At 31.6% G+C, this 21,529-nt stretch overlaps 2 protein-coding genes across 3 annotated transcripts in view; one reads left to right on the forward strand and one right to left on the reverse strand.

Moving 5' to 3' along the window:
* Positions 1-2,080, reverse strand: part of LOC148230395 (uncharacterized) — a 32,908-nt gene extending 30,828 nt beyond the window's left edge. Inside the window, exons 1-2 of the mRNA XM_088196102.1 lie at positions 1,266-2,080; positions 1,031-1,166 (exon numbers count right to left, since the gene is read on the reverse strand). The gene's annotated coding sequence lies outside the window, so the exon portion shown is untranslated. The remainder of the gene's footprint in view (positions 1-1,030; positions 1,167-1,265) is intronic.
* Positions 1,723-20,692, forward strand: Set2 (SET domain containing 2). Of its 2 annotated transcripts, none has more exons than XM_088196100.1 (17): positions 1,723-1,844; positions 7,612-9,278; positions 9,362-9,490; positions 15,471-15,770; positions 15,882-15,963; positions 16,305-16,613; positions 16,682-16,902; positions 16,971-17,322; positions 17,399-17,601; positions 17,925-18,129; positions 18,204-18,800; positions 18,873-19,026; positions 19,097-19,234; positions 19,307-19,419; positions 19,484-19,660; positions 19,733-19,897; positions 19,968-20,692. In XM_088196100.1, the coding sequence occupies exons 2-17, from the start codon at positions 7,627-7,629 to the stop codon at positions 20,127-20,129; spliced, it is 4,959 nt and encodes a 1,652-aa protein (XP_088052226.1). In that variant the 5' UTR covers positions 1,723-1,844; positions 7,612-7,626; the 3' UTR covers positions 20,130-20,692. The 2 variants fall into 2 exon arrangements, with proteins under 2 accessions (XP_088052226.1, XP_088052227.1); XM_088196101.1 differs by having other exon boundaries at positions 17,928-18,129.
* The last annotated feature ends 837 nt before the right edge of the window (positions 20,693-21,529 follow it).

Here is a 21,529-nt window from a genome sequence, read left to right on the forward strand (position 1 = left end):
TGCTCTATAGTTTATTTACAATTCGATATTACACTATGTTTTAAAAATATTATCGATATTACTACGAACGAGTGTTGGTCAAAATATGTTCAAACTGAATTTCGGTCAATAGGAGGGCGCAAAAACAATTATCACTTCTCAGAAGTCAAAAATTTACGTCAAAAGCAATATAATCGTGTCGGCGCCGTTGCGATCTTTTATTAGTCAAAATTCGGTTTATTTATTGTAGTGTTTATTCATTTATTGTAGGTCGTAATATTGTTATAAAAAGTCTTACTGATTTTAACATGGCGCGATTTTATTGATTTTAACGTGGATTGTATGTAAATAGAGACAGAGCCGGCTCGAGGGGCAGGCAGTACAGGCGAACGCCTGGGGCGCTAGATCTTGTGGGGCGCCGTGATACCAAATAAAGGCGCAATATTCACTTAAAATTATCAAACAATATTGTTAAAGAATATAATCTGATATTTTTTTGTATACACTACTGTGTACTCTTTAGATTATTTCACGCGTAAAAAATCGCAACGAAAATAAAACTACAAATTCTTAAATACCCACACTCGCAAAAAAGAGTATGGTGTCAAATATATGTAATATTAAATTACTTTAATTTGAATTATATTTTTGCGCTCATGTAACGAGTTATTAAAGTATTATTATGGTGGGGGGGGGGGCGCAAATTTAGTTTTTGCCTGGGGCGCTAAATAACCTAAGGCCGGCCCTGAATAGAGACGCCCTCTTGAACTTGGCTAGAAATATGCATGTCATTTAATGAAATAATATAAATTTAAGTGAAATCGAAATATTTAAAAAAAACGACTACTGACTAATCAACTTCAATCGATTCTCATTTATTTTAAATTGTAATATTGTTGAATACAACTGCGAACGCAATGGCGCGATTTTATTGCTTTTGGCGTGAACTAAACAGGACCCTTTGAATTAAGCCAGAAAAATGCATGTCATATAATGAAATACTGTGAATTCAAATGAAATGGAAATATTAAAAAAATGACCACTTACTAACCAACTTTTGCTCCCTTGGAAAAAGCTGAAAGGTCGTCCCTGCAAATATGAAGGAGAAATACTCGTATCCAAGCATGGTTTTGAATGAAGATCATTACCACCATCGTCTTCGAGACATCGGCAGTATAATATTGCTGCTGAAAAAATAAGTAAAAAATAATTAAAAGTAATTTATTGAGTATTTACAGTTACTTGTTATTTATATAAATATATAGTGATCGGTGCGCGGAGCCTACCAGAGTCGACAAGAGAAGAGGTCCGTCACGCCAGTGTTGCCAGAGTGCCGCCACAATAAACCTAAATGAAAATATATATAAAAAGGCCCTTTACAATATGATTTGTAACATCCGGCAATGACCTCGATGACACTCTCGTCACTTAATACGCGAACGAGCGAAATGGGGAATAACTTAAAGCTCAGCAATTAAATTTCAATTATTATTACGTGTTACGTGTTGAACTATAAATAATTAAAGCGATATTTTTGCATGCGTATATACTATACAGCACAGTAACGCGCGGATTTATTTGGCACAGTAAGGGAAGTGTTAAGACGCAAGAATACAGTTACACCGGCACCTTTCGCGTGGTCAGGTTACCGACCGCTGTGCTCGTTTGAAAAATGGCGGCATTCAACGACCCTTTCTAGTGACATCTATCGGCGTATGGCGAAACCGAGCCGATGCCGTCGGTAAGGTAGATCTCTGCAAGCCCGAGATGTGTGTGTCCCGGTGTTGTGGGCGCTGAGGCGGCGCGCGGCCCCCCTCGGCCGCCGACACGCCCCCGCATCGGGGGCCCCAAAGCCAGAGCCTCCGGTAATCACCGTCGATTCGCGCTTTCGTCGCCTTCTACACCGCGCACCGTGGAACCTCTTAACGTCAACCATGGGATCCATTCAAAAAAGTCACATTACTAATTTTGACATGACATCTCGCGTTTCGTCTGAATTACTCGTCCAATATCGCACTTTCGACCTTTACGATCGTACGATCGCCAAAGATGCGACGCCGGAACCCGACTCCGGCTCTGCGCGATTCCTTTCTTTTTGGTTAATTCCATCGAAATCTAACAAACTGACTCAAACACCCAATTATCATTCTCGTCGTATAATCGCTATGTACTCTGAGACGTGAATCTTTAGAGTCCATCAACACGTATATCTCCATCTAACTTTATAGTTATCATCTCATTTATTTGAGGTCTAACGTCACTACAAAAATCATTTTTTTATAATAAAATATATTATTGTCATTTTGCTTGTATATATTTTATTCATAAGAATAAAGAAAGTTGTAAATAAATGCTTTACTTTTATTATATTACAAATATTTTGCTTGATTATAGTGAAAACAATAGCATTGTGACTTTTAATGCAATTATTTATTGTCAGTGGCTTCTAAACCTTATGTTACTACGCCCCATATTTTAACAAAAAAATCTTGATCTCTTAACACACTTTTAAATAGTAAAAATATGTTTACTTATAAGTATGTTTATAAACGAGTTATTTTTTCGCAAAAAAAACGGTTGAAATTTTGATTTAATGACAATAGCCCTTGTATAGTCTCTCAAAAACATTCACTTTAGTTCAACAAAACGTATCGAATAATAATTATATTAGTTGTTCATTTTGGAAACTTGTCATGTTATTCATCGATAAATAGATTCTGTGCACAGTGTGAACTTTGTGAAGGCAAGATTATTAAAATAATATAAGAAGTGCATTGTCAAACCTTGCAAATGCTAAGTAAAAATTTTTTTGGCTACTTTGCTGTTATCATATATTATATATATATATATATACAATTATAAATTACTTTTTCAAGTAGATTCGTTGCAGATAGTTATTCATGGGGTGTTCACTGTTCTGACCAACGCTCAATCGCTGCCGCTTGTCACACTTAACCTGTTTCAAAATTTAAAACGGTTAAGTGCGAACGAGCAGTAGCGAGTGAGCGTCGGTCAGAACATCGAACACAACAAAAAAAATTCTTGCAGGAATTGTACGACTTCTGTTTCGCTACGAGGCAGTTTAAACCTTTAGATGCTAAACAACAATATGTCGTGCATAAAACTAGCGAGAAATACTAACAACCATCGTTATCGGGTCATTGATGATGTCATCATGCTCGAATATGAAAATCTGTGCATCAGTGGTTTAAAACATTTTTTATACAGTTTAATTAATTATTGTGTAAAATAGAATTTCAATTACTGCATTTTATAATTCAGTTAAAAATTTTATATAAAGAATACTTGACTGATTACATACACGAAAAAACACAAATTATATTAAAATAATTTCACTGACTACAAATAAAACAACAAAATTAAAAGCCATACAAATTGCATAACAAAATAAAAAAACTACAAATTACTTGAAAATTACAAAACAAAATTATTTGCAATATTTGAAATGTTCTGTTAACATTTTTAATACCGTGCGAATATTTTGTCGCTCGATGCGGTCACGACGCTAGTGCCGTTTGAGACTTTTCTCTCACAAGAAACTATTATTTACGCTAAGAAAAAATATTACAAGCCATGTTGGGTTTATCGTCATCTATGAAGAACCATTAAAAATTATGATAATTTGAATAACGAGTTTTAAACCACGCACGGCGCGTCAGGGCTGTCACTATGTCATATGCAAATAAAAAATAAAATAAATATCAAACGCTTGACTAAATAATTTACGTCATTGAAGCCTTTTAGGGATGTGAAGAAGGTCAACACGTGCATTCCAAATGTTTATAACATTTTTTAAATCTAAAAATACGCAGCACTGAGCGCATTGATACGTAATACACATTGCGGTACAAAAACGGTTAAACAAATGCCGTGATGACATTTTTCACATATAACACATGTGATATGTGATCTTTAACGGGACCACAATTCTTCCTGCTACAACAACACATATGTTTTCTTTTATTTAAAAAGTAATTATAAACTCACCTAATCTCAGATTTTGAATAAACATCATAGCTTCCAAAGGGTTAAACACTAATTTTCAATGAAAATATAATTGTATATAAATAAATAAAATGTATAAACAAATGAAGAAATATTTTTTACTGTTAAATATAACACTAATATGTGCATTATTTCACTGAGATTAATCTCAATTACATTTCTTAGCCACAAAGATTTAATAATATAATTTAAAATTTCAAAACTGTTCAATCAAACTTGTCATTTTGAAAAATTAACCTATATAAATATCTGTACTAAGTTTGTATTTAGATATCTGTGCCAAGTTTAATAAGATATTTATTATGAATTGAATTTAGATATTCTTGTATTGTATATTCAAAACCTTGCTCGATTTTAATTGATCATCACAATATTCAACCGTGAGATCAGGAAAATCTAGGAAATCCTCATTTGTGATGATGGTTCGAAATTACAATTATACAATAATCACTTATTCCGATTTCGTAGATATGATGGGCTCATATGGGATTCGACTTACAGCGCTGCTACTAAATTTGTGTCTTCATTAGTAAAATTAATATAGAAAAAAATAGTTTATTTAAAAATACTTTTAAACATAAAAATCGACCTGATTCTTTCGGTAAACGGACCATTGCTCACATGACAACTTGCTCAGACGGAAATTGGTCACAAATCGGTCGCTCATATTGCTTATAAAGTTATTTAATTTCAATATACGATCATCACATACAAATTATTGAGACACTCATTCTGATTAATAAATTTTGAAATTTTTATATTTTGCATCAGTTTATTAAAAATATTTGTTCATGTTTACAAATACTTTTAGCCTTTAATTGAATGTATATTATTTTCATTTTGTCGTGTACATATTATTTCTAGAATACAGTAAAACCTCGATATAACTGACTAATGCGGGTGAGGGGGTGTCCTTGTACGTTAAAGCCAAAAGTCTTATTTAAAAGTATATTTTCTGAATGTGTTTTTTTAGTAAGAAAATAAATGGCACAATACAGTGTCGGATAAATTTCCATAAATGGATTGAAAATATTATTATTTATTTCACAGATAGGATTTCTATCAAATTAAAATAAATAAACAAACATTTTTTTGTAAATACACTTTATTTGGATGTAGGTATGAATTGATAATCATGGTCAGAAAATTTACAAACGGTGACATTTGGATTTAACCCTTTCGCCGCAGATGGCTTCTATAGAAGTCGTCAAGAATATCGCCAATACTCATTGGGCACCTAAAGGTGAATAAACCTTTGAGCCTAATAATGTGGTTATTTAATTTATTTAACGCTGTAAATCACTTGATTATATTGAACCATAATATTTAAAAAAATATGGCATGAACAGGTGCCCCCCACATATTGACAAATTTCGAAATCAACCGCGGTGAAAGGGTTAAATATGTATAACGTTAAAAGAATATTTTTAACAATTTTCACATTTGATCAGATATTTTGTCCGTTATATCCAAAGTCCATTTTATCGAGGTTTTACTGTATGCATATGAGGAAATAATAAAATTACTTTAAAAATAGTGTATGAATATTTATTAATTTTTTAATCAATTAAATTTTTTTTCACTGTCCTGTTAATTTTGAAATTAAATTACCTGGGAAACATGATTTTTTACTTTATATTGAATATCTTCTTGAATTTCAATATGTATGATTAAATTAATTCATAATTATAATAACGATAAATAGGATGGTTATATAGTTTTATTTTATAGATATATTTTTTAATGATTAATTTAATAGGTATTTTATTTTAAATTAATTTAATATATCCTTACAAATTTTTTTTCTTCACAATGTCCTAAAACATTTGCTCTGTTGTTTATTTATTTATGAATAAATTTGAGAAAATTATTTATTTACTTACGAATTTGAACATTGAAAATAAAACGATATGTGCGTAATATAGGTATCGCGCTGAAACGCTTTTCAGAGTAGTTGTGAATTATTTATTATGGCGGAAGTTAAAAAAACGTTTCCTACATAATAATAATAATTAAATTCATTGCTTATATTTGCTTTTATTTATTTTTTAAAGGACCAGCTATTAGATAATTATGTTTATATTTATCACCATTCATTGATATATTTAGTTTAACCAATCAGCAGCTTGCATAATTAAAATTATCCATATACTTTCGATTTTTAAATCAAAAATACCTAATTGTTACATTATTATTTAACGTAGAGATTTTTTGTAAAACTAGTTAAAAATAATTTAAAAAATAGTATGAATATTTATTAATATATTATTTCTATATAACTTTCCTTAAGAAATTGACCTTTTTCAAACCGTGAGTAATATTCGTATGAGCAATCTATCTGTGAGTAATGATCACTGAACAGATTCTTACTGCCTGTGCCGCGCAGGAGTAAGCATTTTTATTATTATTGTCGATTCTATCATTTATACGTCCAGTGTGCTCAATTAATAAAATTATTACTAACTAATTAAATCAGGTTATCAGGTTATCTTTGCATTTTTTAAGGTGCGGGTTAAATAAGTTAAAAATTAAAACGTATAATACTTTTACTAAATTATATATTCTCCACATGATATTCAATTTTTTTTTATCTGATTCGAAAAATAATGTATTTTTTGAAGCAATAAATTCTATAATGTCATTTTTTTATATCCGTTTTCGTAAAATATTTTTTTTCACCTTAAAACTGTTTTAAGATCGTTTGGAGCAATGTCTGAAGAATACGGTAGATGAAAAAGGAATTGGGGGTTGATTTTCTTTCAAACACTGCCTTTACGTCACGTGTGCAACTAAAGAATCCACTTCTTATCTTCAGTAACAATTCGACTCAAAAATAATCTGATCTAGAATCATTTATTACTGACATATTGGGATTCGCTGCGCGAGGTTTCTCGTTGTCCTCAGACAAATTATGCAGCCCTAATATACTTACTAATAACCCCTACATAGATATTTAATGTCAAAATTCCCGGAAGAAATGTTTAGAATCACATTTGATACTTTCTGAATTGAATGGCATTCCTGTCCGTTGCATTACAATTGTTTTTAACTGCTATTGTCGCAATGTGACAGTTGAAACTAAAAAAGCATAATGTAGCTTAACTGAGATTATTTTACCTCCACTGCCTTTGTTTATTTAGGGTTGAAACTATCGTAACAAAAATATCGCATTACTTAATTGCATCATTGATACGACTTCTATTAACAAACACCGAAAGAATAGTGAAATTTTCATTAATTTATAAAAAGCTATACATTTTTGCAAATGTAAGAATAAAACGCTAAGACTTATGGGACAATCTGATATATGAACTATAAGAATATTCATAGAATTATAATCAAGTTTTAAATAATGATAAAAACAACTATAACAAAAAACTTACACATAGTAGAAAAACATTATCACTATTGATTATATGCATACATCGCTACAAAAACAAGAAGAATTTTTCACTAGCGTCTTTTTTACAGAAAATTTAATTTTTTTCTATTTAAAAAATATATAATTGTAAACTTGAACCCAAAACTTATGTGGAATCTATTATCATTGTACAGTGTAACTTACATATTATCGTGTATAAATCTGAATAAACGATTAAATTTCAGATCAGTGTAAAAACCATGGCCAGAAGGAGAAAGACGGCGGCATCCTCGGCGCAGCCGCCGAGAACGAGGCGCTCGACTAGAGCGAGCGAAGCGCCTCCCGTCGTTGAGAAACAAATATCCGACGATGCATCAGCTAACCAAGACTGCGAGAACGACTCACAAGACTCAAATCAATTATCCTTCCCGATGATCCTGATGAACCACAAAAATTTCGGCAAGTACAGATGTTTATCTTCGAAGAGCAGCGGACCGAGCGACGAGATCATAAATAACGTCGAAGTCAAAATCGTAGATCCTTGCGCGAGCTCCGAATCGGACTCCAACTCTGTAGAAACGCGCTTAACCGACTCTCCCACAGTTAAATGCTTTTCCAAATACAACAGAAGCGACAGGAGCTCAAATTCGAGTAGTCCAATATCAATCAAATCCAAAATCGAATCAGTAGGACTGACCGAAATACAATCGGACAACTCCAACAATCAAATAACACTATCTAGCGTATTTTATGACACTCAATTACCCGATCCGACACTCGGAATCATATCTTCGATGGACCCGAGAAGAAGCGCGTCTTCGATGGATTCTTTGAACAATATATTAGGTCGTATATCGCCTTATTTAAAATCGGATAAAAATTCTAGTGACGATTATGATTTTTTATCGGATAACTTCGCCTCGGAGGTCACCATAGAAGATGAGAGTCAAGAGGGTGCTGAAAAAATCAACGGAGAAGAAGAAGACATGTATACGATATACGAAATCATCAGCGAAGATCAAAATAACGATACGGAAGCGCCGTGTATATTTTCAAATACAGAACCGGAAGTCGTTTATGAATCGATAAAGACTGAAGAGAAAGACGACTTGAAAGTTCAATTAGATAAATTAAAATTAACGGCCGACGATGATACTGAAACGAAAACAATTAAGCGAAGTCCGAAAACTATCAAGAAAGTCACCAAGAAGAAGCAAGTTAAACTTAATAAAGAATCGAACTCCACGCCTACCATGTCCGAAGAAGAGACTAAAATGGACGTCGAACCAGTCAGTCAAACCAATACAGAAAAGATTGATAATAATTACTCGACAGATTCTTCTTCGTCGTCGAGTACGTGCATTCGAAGATCTAGCCGGATTAAAACGATTTCGATTCAAAAACAACGATCAAAAGGACACGGTTTAGTTAAAGGATCGCAGAAAAACATTTCTAATACTTTGAACAAAGATAATAAAGCGTCCGACGGCGATCCAACTAAATCGCAAGATGCATCACAAACTGTCTCAAACTCACAAAACTCACCAATATTTCCCGTGCCAATTAGCGATAGCGAAATTAGACCCGTCAAAGTCAAATCTAGATGGCGAAGATCGAGCGAGATGGAAATGGGTAGCCGATCTCCAGTCACTCCGCCCTTGAGTAGCCCTAATTCAAATAATAAATTATCGGATAACGCGGGTATAGATCAAAAAACCTCCGTTGACGAAGCCATTCAAGAGAGATTGAATCAGTTTCAGATAATTTTAGAGAACGAATATCACTGTGATAGAGCCGTGAGCAAAGAGGCGAAGAAAATGATCTGCGATTGCTTTCTAACTAAAGAAGAGATAGAAAGAGGTGAGCTGGGCTGCGGAGAAGACTGTCTAAATAGGTTACTTATGATAGAATGGTAAGATTTTTATCTCATAGAGTGGCTTTTATATTTAAGCGAGTAAATTTCATTTGTTTTGTATTTTTTTTTTTATGTAATAGTAATTCACGATGTCCAGTCAAGGAGCGTTGCACAAATAGAAGATTTCAATCAAAAGAGTATTCAACGTTGCGGGTGGTGAAGACTGATAAGAAAGGTCTCGGGATCGAAGCAAATAGCGACATGGCCAGGTAATTTTATATTTTTTTTTTTTTTTCGCTTTTCCGTTATTTGTCAACTCTTTCCTAAAAACACTAAATCAATATTTTTAAAAAGAACTCTTTTTTAAGTTACAATAATTGTCATTATTTTTATTATTATTGATTGACACTGGTAGTCTTTGGTATTGAATGGCGGATAAACGCATCAGCGATATTTTACAAATAACGCTTATTAGTTATCGCTCTGTGAATTGTTAAAATTATTTTTAAAGTGAATTGAAATATATTTTCAAAATAGATTAAAAGTTTTACACAATCTAAATTAATCAGTAATAAAATTGTAATTACAAATACTTTTTGAATATTTTGTCTGCAGTCAAACACCATTAAATAAAATGTGATTGATTCGATTTTGTAAATTCTAGTCCGAAATAATAATTTGAATACAAAATTCTAATTAATAACGGTAAATTCTTAAATCGTGTTTGATTTCGTTCCAGTGCGAAAACTTCTATTGAAAACAGTCATTAACACATTGCATACCGGACATTATTCTTAAAAATGCAGCTGTACTATTTTTTTAAACCATTATAACTGTTAACGTCAAATTTAAAATATAGTTTTGTAATGATTGTGTTTAAATTCAGTAAATGTCGAACTGCGAATCGCATACCAATAAAATAAAAAATAAATTTGTGTTTAGAATCACCATATATTCATATTTTAAAAATATAAACGATACAGATTATGGTGGAATGCTTTTACTCATTACAAAAACAACAAATATCAAACTCTGTGACCTCTACAATAGTTTATTTATTTTTAACACTTGACAACTTTGATACTGTTGACAGCGAAAAATGTTGATACATCGTTACATATTTTGCTCCCAGTTTCTCAGACATCATCAATAACAATGACATACTTCAGTGACTCCCAACTGATGCGTAAGTTCAAGTATTGACAGCAAACCTCAGATTAGGGATTAATGAATATGTTCGAAGGCCATAAATAATAAAAGAGGGACTCAATTCAAAATTTTATAGAAGAACAGAAACTAAAATTTATAAATATATATCCCAAAGAGACATAATAAGACAAATTATAAACAATTTACCTTTCTATGATGTCATTGCTGACCAATAAGGGTATGATGTACTTGCTTAAAACGACTATGAGTGTAGCCAATATTTGGTGTTTTAGGTAAGCCTCATTTATATCTCTCATATTTTAGTTATTTTCTGACCACTACTAGCAAATATTTGGGGTTTTTTTACAATTTTGTGATAATACATGATCTGTATTGAGATTTTTTACCGACTTTAAAATTTTAATTATTCTGTTTTGTGATTTTTACTGTAATTGTTACATGTATGAAAGAGAAGAAGCTTTTGAAGATCATCTTTCACAACCTTCTAACGAAGATGAAAAAGATATCAATGACCACAGTGATTCTGATGAAGTTTTTAGACCAGAAGTCTACATAAGTGCAAGTTCGCGTGTCGCTTTGTCTTCAAAAATTCTTCAAAAGACGGTATCCCTGATGCGATACCCTCAGAATATGACCCTCCAGGAAGTTTGAACAATTTTTAAAGTGTGCAAGTTTATTAGTGATGATTTGTTCTAGACAATATCAAAGGAGAAAAATCACCATAAATACGTAACTTCAGCTCAATCGTCAAAATGAAGAAATGTTATAACCCCGAAATTTAATAAATGATTTAATTTTGGTAGTATTTATTTTTTTTGCGTAATTTCGCATAAGTAAGAAGTAACTTATTCTGCGGTTACAATCTGCTACATTAAAAATATAAATATAATATGTATACATTTAAAATATTTATCATTAAATTTTATAAAACAAATAAGAAAATTAAGAAGCATAGTAAAAAGAAAACAAAAATAACAATTATGTAATAGTATGTATTATTTATTGACATAATTGTATTTGATTAAAGTTGCATAAATTGGTTTAAAAAATATTTTTTAATTTCCTTGCAATTATTCCTAGTTTTTGGTAAATCATTAAAGGTTTTAAATGCAATATGTTTTTGTATAATTTAAGGTTGAAAAACACTTTATTGAATTAATATTTAAATAACTTCTGGCATAAATTGGTGCTCCCCCACATATTAGCAAATTTCGAAATGGTGGGCAAAAATATCAACCGTCGTGAAAGTGTTAAAACATCCCACATAAGATGTTTTTGCATTAGTGAAATCAGTCACCATCAAACTGAATCGTGTACTAATAAAATTAAAATGTATCTAAATCATTTTTAACACTTATGGTCAATATACGTGGTGATATTTGCATGGCACTCAGAGATGCACAATCTTTATCACTTATTATAATATTATTTATTCCAACATTATAAATTTAATATTTATTTTTGTGTGGTGTTTTTCTAAAATACAGAGTTTTAATTCTAGAATTGGTATTCTAGTATCTGAAAATGGTATTTTTTTAAATATATTCATAATCATCTAATATATATGTCTTGTGTTTGGGGATTTACAAGTAAATTTAAATTAAAATCACTTAATCACTCACTTAAGTTATTCAAAGTAGTGCGATAAGTTTTTTAATTTGCTTTTCGATGCTTACATGAAAGACATGTATATGAAAATTAAAATTTTATCTATAACTATTCTACCAAAATATGAACTAATAATGGTAACAAAAAAAATGCTAGAGAAAAAATCGATTATATCAGTCGACCCCCCTATAGCGTAGAGATTGGGACTTCGTTATATGGGGGGACTAGGCACATATTTGAGGTTATGTTCTTTCAACTGTATTTTATGATTTAACAAAAACAGCAAAACACTTTTTTCCTATTTTTATGTATATAATGACCTTGTATTTAGTTTGTAAATAAGAGCAAGTGCCCTATGTACTTATTGCGACATCAGTTTTTTGAGTTATTTTTTTAAATGCGTAAGCCTACAATGAATAAATAATAAAAATAAAATATAAATTATTAAACTTTTTCTGCAGTATGTTTTATTTTAGGATATTAATATAAACCTATTAATTATATTAAAAACAAACAATAATAATAAAAATGAAAAAAGTTAAACATCTTAAATCGTGTAATTATGCATTTAATTACCGTCAGTGTCATCTATTATCACGTACCATCGAAACCTTTTTAATACCTTAATTTCATAACCACTTTTTCTTTATTGTCTTCTGTCCGCATTTCTTCTCGAATTTTATAATATGGTGCTTGACATTTTTCTAATTATCTTTTTAATTCAGCAGATTCAGCGTATTAAATAAATTATTATATTTACATGGGTTTTGCATTTAAATTTTTAAATAAAAAATTAGCTAAGTTTAGAAATATTACGTATTATTTTAAATCCACTAAAATTTTAATGTTGGATATAAAGTGTCTTATATCATATATCTAAATATATTTTATTATTAATTTTTTAGATTTGTAATAGATACCTATTACATAATTAAATAATTTTATTATAAAAAATTTAAATGGTTGAAACCCCCTGAAAAGTGTACACATAATGTATTCAAAAAACGTGTACATTGATTTGCTTGATCATATTTTTGTCCATAGCTATACAAAAATAAATATTTTTTACTGTATTGTGATGAATATCCCTGGAATGTTATAGCGCGGTGGCGTTTCGCCTGTCATAAAAGACAAAAAATACGCTATAGGGGGGATTACTGTATTTGTTTTGATTTCTTCGTGTTTGCTATTAGTTTATTAATATTTATGCTCTACATATATAATTTAATTTTTAATAAGAATTTAACATTTTTAATTTTTTCCGAGTTGACTACAAATCTTATACAAAAACGATTACGAATAAAAAGGGTTAATAGAATATAATCTGTATGTGTATGTAAACACTGCCTTGAAACAATTTTTTTATCCGAGTTTTAAGCCTCTGGAATTTGGGACATCAATTTTTTTAGTTAACAACTTAATGCTGGTTTCTTTTTGAAAAGTGTTCCAAAAAAATCATATATTTTTATTATAAATTAAAATTGTAAATAATTACATATAAATGGGAAAAATAATAAAAAAATTATATTTTTTTAAATTATATATCCAAAAAATTACATGTACAATAAAAAAATAAAAACAGGCTTGAATTTTCAAATCATTTGCGACTTATCAAAAAAACTTATTATTATTCTCATTATTATTAGACCATGGGAAATTTGCTAGCACCGATGTTAAATAATACGTTGCAGTACCCAATCAAAAATATTCTCGTAATAATGAATAATATTTTCAATAAATCCAATAAGTATTATTAATATTTTTTCACATTTTTATACATAAAAAAAATTGAGAAATACTTCAAGGGGAAAAATGTGAATAACACACTGCCTTGTATTTGTCTAATTTATGACTTCCAAAGCTAAAAAAAAGACCCTTTTTTTTACTTGTTAAACTTAAATGCCGGGATTCCCGCATATACTCGGAAGCAGAGTATAACGACAAATACAATCACGATTATATGTGAAACCGCGTTTAAATCCGATTTTCATATTCCCGCATTGGCTCGACACTGCGTGTAATGGTATTTCTAAATTCCCACACCCGTGCGGGATCGCGTGTAAAGTGATTTATATAATAGTAACATCGTTTGCTAAAGCACTAAATAAATACGTTACAGTAAATACGCAGTTTACGTGTGTTTTTGTTAGATGAATTTGCAATGAAGACACGCACAAATCTGTGCACGTGGTATTCAATGTGTTAATCGAAAACACAGAAACATTTGTAGTGTACTTTTATATATTTTTCAATGTAGCTATTTTTTAATTCCGTGTTGCACTTGTAAATTGATTATTTCTATATATTAATAATTTTTTAAACGTCCAACTTGATGGGATATGAGAAAAAAATCGAAACACGTTTTATTCCAGGGCTTCGAACTGGAACGAAAAAAATATCGATTTATTTCTGTTCGGTACATGTTCAAACACGCAGTTACAAAAAGTGCAAAATTTGAAAAATATTTGTAACAAATTACAATTTTTAGAAAAATTAATTTCAATCACAATCATATAGTGAAATGTTTGATGAAAAGGTAGACGATTCAGAAGATTTTTTAATAAGTAAAGAATTGGCAATCGAGACACATAGATTTCGTATTTTGACAGATATTATTATTATTTTATTTATTTATTTATTTTATTAATTTATTTAGCTTAATAGCTAATCTTTACATCTAACAAATTTAGTAAACATATATAAAAATATATAAAAAATACATAACAGAAAGAAAAAATGAAAATATACAATAATAAAGTCTTAATATTATAATTTATTTCTATATGTACGAAGGTGTTTTTTTATTCCATTTATGAAACCCGTTATATTTTTGCTGTTTCGGATTTCTCTTGGAAGACTATTATATAAATCAAAACCTCCGTACATAATTCCCCTAGCCGTACTCGTTATGAACATTGAATTCATATTGAATAACTTTAACCATAAAAATTTAGAAATAAAAATACATATCCTCATTTATACTAAATTGCAATGGTGGTTTTAGGAGTTCCAGCAACACAAGCTTATATTGAAAGAGCCTTTTCTGGAGTAAAGTTTATTCTACGAGACAATAGAAGTAGTTTAAATGAAAATACATTGAAAGATATTTTAATAATTAGAGGTAACTACGAATTTGTTTCGTTTAATAAATTATATTTTTATACCTCTAATTAATTATTAATTGTATTGTATTATTGTATCAATTAATATAATATGCTTATTACAAAAGAAGTAATAAAATGTTCTAACTTATGGTAGAAAATACATTTTTAATATAAATAAACACATTTAAAAATTAAACACTTAGAGCTGACCCGAAAATTTAAATGAAAAAATAACGGCCCGTCTTATTCTCTTGTAAGATTTTAAAATGGAAATCAAAATTCTTATAGAAGTGTTTTTTATTTCTTCATTTATTATAAAAACAAATTCAGCTATTATTATAAATAAATGATTTGTTATGACTTTCAGTGGCGAATTCCTCATGGAGTATGTCGGCGAAGTACTTAACTGGGAACAATTCAACCAGAGAGCGCAAGAGTACTCCTCGGACAAGAACACACACCATTACTTCATGTCGTTGAAGGGCGACGCCGTAATAGACGCAACTCTCAAGGGAAACATATCGCGCTTTATCAATCACTCTTGCGATCCAAACGCCGAAACGCAAAAATGGACTGTCAATGGAGACTTGCGAATTGGATTCTTTAGCAAACGAGACATAAAAGCTGGAGACGAGATAACATTCGACTATCAATTTCAGAGATATGGGTATGAGTCATGTTTGCTTAATTATTATTTGCATATGATACATAATATTTCTATGTATGTTATCTTTTGTAATTCAAAACTTTTGTTTTTCTTTAATTGTTTATCTAACAGGAAGGAGGGGTTGCGTTGCTTCTGTGAGGCCAGTAACTGCCGAGGCTGGATTGGAGAAGAACCTGAGAGCTCAGAGGAAGAGGTAATGCATATTATTAATCTGATTTATACTTTTCGTTTTTTAAATTAAATTATTGCTAACTGTTATATAAGTCGTCCGTGACTCATTTTAACACATTGCGTTCTGTTCACACGTTTTTGCATTATAGCGAAATTTTAGAGGTCAATCTGACCACGCATTTTCGAGGATTTAAAATAATGTAACTCAAGCTTATAAAAATATTGTGCAAACGTAATAAAAATATAGAAAAATATCGTTATTTTTATATTTATGATGATATAATCATTTTCTGGAGCTAATTGATATAATTTGCTTAGAACCGAAGTTCTCTTGAATGATAATTTAATAATGTTTTTTATTAGGAGGAAGAGGAAGAAGAGGAGGAAGAGGATGACGATAAAGTACCAGAAAAACCAGAAAGTCAAACTCCCGCTGCAACAGAGAGTGTGGCAGAGACGCCAGCCGTAACAATAGTTGAAACAATAGTCGAAACCGAAACAGTGGAAGTTTTGACAGAAACTGAACCCTTAAAGTCTGAAGAGACTCCCGCTGAAGAAGTAGTTCAACTTCCTCCGGCTGAAGAACCAGTTAAACTTAAAAAAGTTTTGAAAAGAACGAAGCTCAAGCAATCGAGTACCCGTTGCTTCAACGATCTGCTCGAAGATATGGACGTATGTTCTTCTCGTCAATTATTACAATATTCATTAATATTTATAAATAATTTTTATTTTGTTTTCAGTTAAAACAGGAAATGAACAACTTGACCAGAACCGGTGTCAGGAATCAATGCCATACGTTATCTCTCTGCCGAGCTATGGTTCGAGCAAAGCATATGAACGAGCGAATAGCACTTCTCAAATTGCTGGCGTCGGCGGATCTGCCGTGCAGGCGTTTATTCCTCGATTATCGCGGTCTACGTCTTTTAAATCCGTGGTGTGAGAACTCTGATGCTAGTGCACGGTAAGCTTCGTTTTTATTACATCATGATGAATTGAGAAACTTCGATCTAATTTAAGATCACTTTACAGGCTGGAAATATTGATCGCTTTAGAAAAGTTGCCAATACTGAACAAAACCATTTTGAAAGAGAGCAAAATCATATATAACGTCGAAAATTGGCTAGCGGATACCGAATCAAACCCTACGAACAAAGAAGATTCCAGCGACGAAAGCAATCAAAGCACTCCTATTCTCATCGACGAGAGCACAGGACTGCCAGTTGAAAATGTCAACATTTCCGTCAAAGTAGACGAAGTGTTCCCTAATACGACCGAGAATCTCGATAAGAAAAAGATCCCGATTGTTTACAGTTCACCTATGCAGAAAACAAAGATTCAAAAGTTGGCCAGAAAGCTTATCGATAGATGGTCGGTTCTTCAGGTACTTAAGACAGTTTTATTGAAGTGGAATTGTATCGGTTTTCAGATGACTATGTAGCGTTTTGTGTGCTTTTTAGGAGATTTTCAAGATACCAAAGAAAGAGAGGATACAGTTGATGAAGGAGCATGAACGTCAAGCTAATGAGCCGCAATCGAAAAGCGATAAGGATACTGAACATAATCCTGAAAGTGAGAGATGGGAAGAGCGGTATAATCGTCACGATAGGGATAAGAAAAGAATCCTTTTACCTAGTCCGGAAGTTTCAAGACGGATACCAAGGTTTGTATTTTTATTAATCACTTCCCAGTCAAAATGACTCAACGGGCCCACCCTTTCCTATGCAGCTATTGTGAAACATTTAAAAATATTCGTACACGTTATTTAACAAAAAATGCTATGATAATTGTCTTGAGAAATTTGCTGATTTTTGAAATGAGAATTCACAAAATATAAATTTTCGAGGTAACTCGGGCATGATCGGGAAGGGGTTAACTTGCAGGAGGGAGATAAAGTATCTAGTAGTAGTTGTACACCCATTTTCATTCTGAAAGACTTGAAGCTTAGTAATTTATTTACCAGTCTAATAAATATATTATTTGTAGTAGTAGGTTCGACGAGCGTATACTCACTCCCGTTCCAGCGATGAGCAAAGAAGCACGGAGAAGAGAGTTTGCCGCTCGAGCTGCTCATCAAGAACAAATAAGAAGAGCGCAAACTTTAGGTCAACCGACACACTTTCAACCAATCGGTAGGATATTCCCACCGCTTCCTAAAAACAGCACGTGGACACAACCTACGGATACTCAAGTTAGAATAACTTTTTATTTTATTTGTTTTAAAATACATACTTTATATGACATAAAAATAAAATTCCGCTTTAGGTCGCATATGGAGGAGTCATAAACGGAGTTCCGACTGGCGAATATCCGGCTTCCGAATATGCACAGCCGCAAACAGAGTACATGCAAGTAGACTATCAGCAAAGCGATTATGCGGCCGCTTATCAAATGTCGTACTCGCAACAAATATATCCCATTCCTGCAATTAACACGTCCGTGCCACCGCCAGGGTTCAATTACACCAATTACGCTGGTGCCTCATATCAAACTCACACTTATACCCCGACTCAAACGCTCCCGTCATCTTCCCCTTATGCCACCGGAGCCGTCTTACAAACACCATCGCCGCACTATAACCAACTTCCGACGCAACCCATATCTTCAATTACGTCTCAAACGAACAATATTCCGATCCCTACTGCAGTGGCTACGTTGCCGACTACTCCTATAGATCAATCGGTGTACAACCCTCAACCGATTCAATCTCTCGCATCTTTATCAACGACTCCTTATCAGTATCCTATAAGCGAAACTAAAAATGCGACTGATTATTACCATAAACCGACGATTGAAAACGTCGAGAATAAAGTAGAAAGTGTCATAACAACGCCCAACAGTATTTTATCATCTTTAGATAAGGTAAGTTTTATTCGTTACTTGTCGTTTATTGTGCATATATGATGAGTATATGTTTAATTTAAATTCAAAAAGGACGCTGATGTGGTGAGATGGACTCCTGTGAGATTACCGTCCAGATGGAGATCCATGAAAGACGCTCGCGGTCGGACTTACTACTATCATGTCAAATTTAGAATCTCACAGTGGATTCCGCCACTTTATTCTCCGACTCTCAATTCTAGAGATGGTTCGTTTTAATATAAATTACCCAGTAACGTCGTTGGTATAATTTAATGCTATATTTCGATCGATTGCAGAGGATACTTCCGAAGATGAGCAAGAGAGCGAAACAGAAGTACAAAATGATGATAGCGAGTCTATTGGTATTGTTAAGGATTATCCGGATGTACTCGTAACTGAAAAACTTGTCGAAGGCCTCAACGGAATATATCAAGGTTCATAAATTTTCTTTTAATACCTTAGTTATATGATTATTAAATTAATTATTATCATTTATAATATTTAAGTAACGAAAGAAGAAAAGTCGCCGAAGAAGAACGGTATCATTAAAGGAATTCATGTGCATTCCATTACCGTTAAAAAGAAACGTCCAGCACTCGTCACTGAAAGGATCATAAGCGTAAGAATCACTATTTTAATATCTAAATGTCTTATGTGTATTCATATAATGCTTATTAATTTAGCCGAGACAAGAAGAAGATATTGTCACTGCGAAAATAGATCTCAAACGTTATAGAGAAAATAAAGAAAAGCTCCGGAGGCGCAAAGAGCAGGCTTTAATGGCCGCCGGAATTCCCGACGCTCTCAATAAGTACAAAAAACGTCACAAAAGCATGAAACATAAAAAAGAAATTGCTATCGTAAGTATACTATTTTTATATTGTCAGTTTAAACGATATCGGAGTTGTGTTTTAATTTTGTTTGCGTTTTAGGAAAAGAAACCTATGGTGAATGAAAAAGCGGCTAAAAAAATTAAAGAAATATTCACAGCGCACATGGCTAGAGTAATGGTCCATAATTTGGATCCGTACCGACGAGAAGATTGCCCCGTTGGTCGCATAACAAATACAGCAGATTTCAAGCATCTTGCTAAAAAGGTGAGTCATATATAAATTAATTATTGCAAATATAAAAGGCACATATATATGACGTTTATATATATTTCAGCTCACACATTTCGTGATGCTCAAAGAATTGAAGCATTGCCAAACAGTCAACGAGTTGGAATGCAACGATTCCGTGAAGCAGAAAGCTCGAGAGTTTGTGAAAAAGTACATGGCGAAGTACGGACCTGTATACCAAAGGCCGGCCGAAGAGATAGACTTTTAATTCCTATATTTAGTCGTCGATTTGTTGTATGTATATACATAGGAGATTTGTTGTCAATTTTTCAATTGATATTTTGTTAACATAGATCATTTTTATCATTTGACTGTTGAGTGCATGAATTGTTTCTATCATTTTAGGATTATATATGATTTTATTTTTTTCGCGTAGAACGTATCGTAAATTTTGGAATTATTCCTGTTTTTTTTTCTTTTTGTTTGTATGAATATTTAAATTCATATCAAATTTTATCGTTATTATTATTTTTTTATTATGAAATGTCAGTCTACGATTAAGTGAAAGTGTGCCTGTATTGTAAATAAATAAAATTAGATAAATGGGAACATACAGTGTACGATCGGCCAAAATGTTATATTTTTAAAAAATTAAACTGGGTCGAGTCGCAGTCGAGATCGTATTTTAAAAATGTACAGTGTATATTTGTAAATAAATTAAGGCGAAAAAATCGTTTGTAATTTTTTTTATGTAGTTACCACCATGACTCGAACATGTTTGTGAGATGTAATGAAAAGATCAATAATATAAGCTAAAAAATATTGCCATTCGTTTTTTTTTAAATACGCGCACTAAAAGTTTTGCAATTATCGACTAGTAAAATTTATATTTTAAAAATGAAATAAAATAAAATGATTCATAGACAGGCATGAGATAAAATAATCGTTCAATTTAATTTTATGGACACGTTGGCAACTTATTTTAAAAACAACTTGGCATGTCAGTGATTCGATTAATATTATTTGTCTTTATAGACAAATATGTTTTCATTGACAGTGAACGGCGTGCTTTTTAACTTTAAAAGATTGCAATTTTCGGTGAGACTTGCTTTCGCATTAACCATGGACAATATTTTTTGTTGGGGATAAATTTGGAATCAACTATATGTAACTTGCTCTAGAGCTAGCACTCTTAAAGAATTATATATTTTTAATTCAAACAAGATGTTCTTTACGTTAGTAGTTTACGGTTTGTTCGGATATATTATAAACAATATTTAAAATAATTTAAATCATTTTAGAATTTGTAAATATTATTTTCCAATTGATTAAACAGGCCTGCGATGCAAAAGTTGGCTTGAATGTAAATAGTGATTTATATAGTTTTTCATGTGCTAATTATTAGACACGTTTTTCTTCACAAATCATACTTCTAATTTTGACATTTGGTAGAATGAAAATTACAGTGAAACGGGTTCATTTACAATACATACATAATTATGGTATATCAAATAATTATTTTTGGTGTATTAACACTAATAAAAAGTATAAATCAGAATCAAAAGCTTTTGCCCCTAAAACTAGTTGAAATTAGCATAATTATAACAATAAAACTAATTTTATTGCTATCATTCAAAAGACAATCTGCAACTAATATATTTTTCAAAT

This window comes from Plectrocnemia conspersa, unplaced genomic scaffold (genome assembly GCF_051122295.1).
Source record: "Plectrocnemia conspersa isolate PC_06_02 unplaced genomic scaffold, ASM5112229v1 ptg000010l, whole genome shotgun sequence".
NCBI classification, from domain to species: Eukaryota; Metazoa; Arthropoda; class Insecta; order Trichoptera; family Polycentropodidae; genus Plectrocnemia; species Plectrocnemia conspersa.